The 5,745-nt window shown below is 32.1% G+C and overlaps 1 protein-coding gene across 1 annotated transcript; it reads left to right on the forward strand.

The window, feature by feature from the left end:
- The first annotated feature begins 261 nt into the window (after positions 1–261).
- Positions 262–3,927, forward strand: LOC134699275 (millepora cytotoxin-1-like). Its single transcript, XM_063560881.1, has 5 exons — positions 262–385; positions 941–1,175; positions 2,104–2,238; positions 3,169–3,289; positions 3,799–3,927. The coding sequence occupies exons 2-5, from the start codon at positions 956–958 to the stop codon at positions 3,860–3,862; spliced, it is 540 nt and encodes a 179-aa protein (XP_063416951.1). The 5' UTR covers positions 262–385; positions 941–955; the 3' UTR covers positions 3,863–3,927.
- Positions 3,928–5,745: the final 1,818 nt, after the last annotated feature.

The following is a 5,745-nucleotide window of genomic DNA, read 5'->3' on the forward strand; positions in this document are numbered from 1 at the left end:
GACTATTGCTGCACGAATAATATGTAGAACAGTTGTTATTAAACGAGAGAGAAAACTGTTGCACATACATAGCACATGTAGTTTAATTGTAATAAAACGACAGAAGAGAAAATTGCTGCACATATAACGTGCTGAAAAGTTATTATAGTATGGACAAGATTGCATATCTCAGACGATATGAATATTCAATACTAAAAACTATAGTACATCTAAAAGTTATCAAAATAAAAAAATAAATCATATTGTACAGGATGTCTTACTAGTCACCTTCCTTTCAGGAAAACTGGGTTGGTCGCTGACATCAATTAACAACCTTACCTCTCGTATAAAACACAGAATTCGGAACATGTACTGACATTATTGTCTATCAGATCAGCTGGTTTTGGTAAGTACACATTTAATTTTATAATTATTTGTTGCTAACAATATGTATAATTTTGCACAGTGTGGCTCATTTTTCATGTATTGTTTAACAATTGTTCACGCTTATTAATTGGTTTGAATCGACCTGACAAGAGAAGAGACATAAGAATAGCAGAAGCTTTTGAAGCTCGCCGCTGTTAAAAAGTATAAAAAAAAGTATCAACAAAAACCTCGTTCAACTGAATCGTATTAGCTATTCGTTAGATTCACGGAATTGTTGCTGCTAGACAAACCATTCTAGTCCGTCTGGTAACTTTACAATTTAAGATTCTAAATACCGGTACTACATTAGGTCAAATAAAATCAAAATGTGTGGTCCTACACTCCTTTTTAGTGAAGTCCACTCTAAATTCTTTGGTCATTTTATAATAAACATCGTTAAAAACAGAATGTCCTTAACTAAGACTCAATGTAAAACAAATATGTTAAAAAACAAAATGGAAAAGGAAACACACATATTATTGTTTTTGTCTAATGGCATATTCTACAAAATACTAGTATCATTTTTTACTTTCAGTAAAATCATTGACTGATGATGTTGATGTTACATATCCTTTGTTTGCTATGTACACTGAATCTGGTGGTCGGATGGAGATGGGTTAACCAGTATGATAAACCCGTCGATTTTTCGTGTCCACATGGACAGGCGATTTCTTTCATCCACAGTGTACATCACAACCATTTTGAAGATCGTAGATGGGGTTTAGGATGTAGACCTACTGGTGGACGACACATCAACTGTTACTGGACACGTAAATTCTAATTAGCATTACAATCTTAAACTCGTTAGAAACCCTATTGTTTAAACATTTATTCATCAAATAAAATAAATATGAATAAAGTGATTTTAAGATAGATTGATGTCTCAATGATTTTAAGGTGGTTCATCAGAAAAGATTGCCTCAGATAGGTTTTTCTTATACTTTGCTTACATGTGGATTTTAACTAAGAAAAATTCTCAAAATGTTACATAACATTTTACAAGCTAAAGTCTTCGAATTGCATAATTTGTATAGATTATTCATAAACACAACCATTTAGTTTTGTAAATTTAAAGGAGCAAATAAAAATTTCTTTAATAAATTTCCTTTAAAATATTTACTATTACGATTATTTTCCATTAAATGGTTGATTAATAAGTTGAATTTGTAATTTTAACTATCACAAATATTTGGTATTTATCTACACAGGATATAAATTTATTTTCTTTTATTTAAATGAATAGTCTACACGTTTATATATTTATTTATATGACTTTACAGTCAGTAAGAATTTTAAGATATAGCTAATGGAAGAAAAAATTGAAAGACACCATTTTAAGCCTTCTTACTTTTGTCGTGGATAGCAGGTTTTATTTTGGTGGAGGTTGCCCCGGGCCAAGTATTTGGAGTATCGATCGATCTTCGACAATCCTAGTCGGTTGAAGTCGGAACCGCACATGACACGTACATGATTAGAACTCACAACTTCGGTGTTTTGATACTAATGATACTGCATATGGACTGCTTTAATAGACCAATAGACAAACGAGGTTAACAGCTCGAAAGCAAAAATTACAATGACATATCAATGTGAACACTGAAGTAACACCAGGGAGTTTAAATATGTAAAATATACAGTTTAACAAACTTTTTTTTTTGGTATAAATTCTAAATATGTCATTTATACTTTCTATATCAGCTCATTACGTGAATGACTGGGATAGATTCTTCAGCTTTGAATGCAACAATTATGGATTTATCACTGGTATGAAGAGCATCCATCAGAACCACTATGAGGACAGAAGGTTTAGGTTTAAATGTTGCTCAATTGCTGGTAAATATTTTTGTTAGTTATTTCATCGATACTTTCCGGTTTTAACGATGTATTTGAAAGTGAAAATTACATTTCGTCAACCAAATAAATGAAAAAAATCCTTCTTATATGAATTGGTCGTTTTGATTTTTTTGTTTTAAGTATATAGAAATATTATTAGATTAAGACATTATAGATTTTGAGATGACCTCGAAAATATTTCCATTCAACACGTGTAGCACAAGATCCGAAACAATTTTGACGTTTATTTAAAACTTCTATTATCTAAAGGACATTTTTCTCTACTAAAATTGATGTTGTCCAGTATGATACTTTCTTTAAACTGTAGTCTGCTATTCTGTCTTGACCCGATTTGTTATTGATATAGTCATAATTATAAATAACCGTTTTACAAATTCTAAATGTTTGCAATACTAAGGCTTTTCTACCTCATTAATAGGTTTCCTAAGCTTTATTTTGCAAACTGTTTAGGAATTGTGGTCCTCAATCATTTCAACTTTGTATTTTATTAGGCATTTTAACTTTTCTAATTCGAGCGTCTTTGATGAGTCGTCTTTAGACGAGACACGTGTCTAGAGCATATACAAAATTTCGGTCCTAGTTTATTTTGCTTGTTTATTCATGTTATAGTACACTTTCATTCTCTTTTTTTTTATATGATATTAACCCAGTTGTCTCTGTTTTGTTTTTATTGTAGCCAATTTTTTCTGAAGTCCTTTTTTTTCTATTCTCTTAACCCCATGCAGACTCTTCGCTTCATAACTTTATTTTTTAAGGGTAGATATTATTTTATAAAAACATATGCTATTTTTCAACCGCTAAACAATTCTAAATAGCAAGTGGGATTTTATGATTCATAGTTATTTGCGTTTATCGGACTTTTTTAACCAATGAAGAGCTAACTCTATAAAATTGTTATATTCCATTTAGGAAAAGATCTTAGTCAATGTTATAAAACCTTCAGGAATGAATACGACAAACCAAATACAGTCAGTGTACCATATGGTTCCGTGGTTAGAGGTGTTTCCAGTACACACAACAACCACTACGAGTAAGTTAAGATATGAAATTGAGAATGGAAATGGGGAATGTGTCAAAGAGACAACAACCCGACAATAGAAAAAACAACAGTAGAAGGTCACCGACAGGTCTTTAATATAGCGGTATGGCCCCTAAACAAATATATACAAGTTCAGTGATACGTCCATTAATAAGTAACAACTGGTTCTTTTAAAGCAATGTTATCAATACAATCACACCAATTAATAAGTAGTAATGAATATTTCAATGAGTATGTCCCTAATGGTTACGGTATAAATGGTCTTTGTAGTTCACACTGCTTTGAGTAGGTTTTAAATGTAACGAAGAAAAAGACATTGAATTATGAAAAAGCACGAAACTCATAACAAAAAATAACATACAAGTTAGCAACTTTTTATCACTGCATTGAAATCATCAATGAACAAATACCTATCACAAATTAGGCAAGAAAACGTCTCTACTCTTTAAATGAAAGCAAATTCAAACGATAACATATTCATGTTTTAAATTTTGTTTCAGAGATCGACGATTCAGTTGGGAAGTATGCAAGTTGGTGAATCGTCAACAGTTTTCCATAATTTGAGGATTTCGAGAGTTTGAAAACCCCAATATTATATTTCATGAGAAATAAAGTTTTGATTAGTTGAACGTCTTATTTCGGAATCCTTAACCGGCTATACTACAAAAATACAAACTCAAACCTAATAATACATTAATATGCTACTAATGGGAGCGTCCCAATCTCTATACACGTAACTGAACCAATTCGTTGATTGGTCCACATATCATCTGTTAAAGGTCAAATTGTAGGCGCTATTCATCAGTTTCAATAGCAATCCCATCCTTTATCCCGTTCAATCCAATGTATTATATTTTTTATTTCTCGTCTTTCCAATTACGAATAAAGGGTACTAAGAAAATGAAGAAACTTTGAACTTCTGCCATGCGAATTCATACTCATAAAAAAAACCATCATGTTTCAAATGGTACAAAAATTACTTGTTTTTAAAAAGCTTTGAGGAGTAATGATATTAGATATTAATAGATCTCAAAGGTACCAGAATTATAAGTTAATTCACCAGACGCGCTTTTCGTCTACATACGACTCATCAGTGACGCTCAGATCTAGAAAGTTATAAAACCAAACAAGTTCAAAGTTGAAGAGCATTGAGGACCAAAAATTCCAAAATGTTGTGCCCTATACGGCTAAGGTAGTCTATTTCTGGGACAAGAAAATCCAAATTTTTTTGAAGAATTCAAAATTTTGTAACAATCATATTTTTAAAATGTTCATATAGTTGACTTGATATTAATGTCCGCCAAGAGTGCTGACTACTGGGCTGTGATACCCTCTGGGACGACATGTCCGATAGCAGTGGCATCGACTCAGTGGTGTAAATAGTTATTAAAGGTACCAGGATTATGATTTAATACGCAAGACGCGCGTTTCGTCTTCATGAGACTCATCAGTGAAGCTCAGTTCAAAATAGTTATAAAACTTAACAAGTTCAAAGTTGAAGAGCATTGAGAACCAAAAATTCGAAAAAGTTGTGCCAAATACGGCTAAGTGAATACTTAATGCCGCTTCTGAAAAAGAAAATGCTACTTGATAGTGGCTTTATACTTCCTGTTTACATGTACTGTTTTTCTGTTAATACCATCTAACCAATTCCAAAATATGTCAGTCTGCAAAAACAATTGTGATAAATTCAATTGGCGAGTTTTAATCACACCACCACGTAAAGGATACATAGATTGTTACAAATTCGATAGATTGTGATAAGTTTTTTGTTCAGTTCATTGATAACCTCATTTTGGACTGAAATAAATCATTTTCCAAGAACGAGCAGAATATGATATCGGATAAGAGAAAAGCTTTATTGTCACATGTAGAGAAATAAAGATTGCTATTGAATATAACTTCTAGAAATCTTAGTTAAATTCTATTTGTTAACAGACATTTTTAGGATAAAAGTATGCATTACTTAGACATATACTAGTACTTAAAGGGGCGATAGCTACGAGATATATGAAAAATCTCAAAAAGAACAATGAATTGCTGCCAAGGGCCCGATTTAGCAATTATAAGTTCAGAAATGTTGTGAAAAAACGTTCAGATCAAAAGCTATACAAAGTGTTTTGAGATCTCAACGAGCAAAATACCACAATATTAAAAAAAAACTCATTTTTCGTAAACACAGTATTTGAATGAAATCGCCTTGAGGAAACTGTAGTGCGCACATGTACACCGAGCGTTGACATCCGTTCCGAAACTGCTCTCGTGCATCGTGAATACATCGACGGCGCTCTCTCTACCGTAATATTAAATAAATATAGGAAGATGTGGTGTGAGTGCCAATAAGACAACTCTCCATCCAAATAACAATTTAAAAAGTAAACCATTATAGGTTAAAGTACGGCCTTCAACACGGAGCCTTGGCTCACACCGAACAACAAGCTATAAAG

This window comes from Mytilus trossulus, unplaced genomic scaffold, assembly GCF_036588685.1.
Source record: "Mytilus trossulus isolate FHL-02 unplaced genomic scaffold, PNRI_Mtr1.1.1.hap1 h1tg000050l__unscaffolded, whole genome shotgun sequence".
Taxonomy (NCBI): domain Eukaryota; kingdom Metazoa; phylum Mollusca; class Bivalvia; order Mytilida; family Mytilidae; genus Mytilus; species Mytilus trossulus.

Coding starts and splice junctions, on each gene's coding strand:
- LOC134699275 (XM_063560881.1), top strand. CDS start 956: ATGATGTTGATGTTACATATCCTTTGTTTGCTATGTACACTGAATCTG. Junction 1,176..2,103: donor CATCAACTGTTACTGGACAC/GTAAATTCTAAT, acceptor TTTCTATATCAG/CTCATTACGTGAATGACTGG. Junction 2,239..3,168: donor TAAATGTTGCTCAATTGCTG/GTAAATATTTTT, acceptor TATTCCATTTAG/GAAAAGATCTTAGTCAATGT.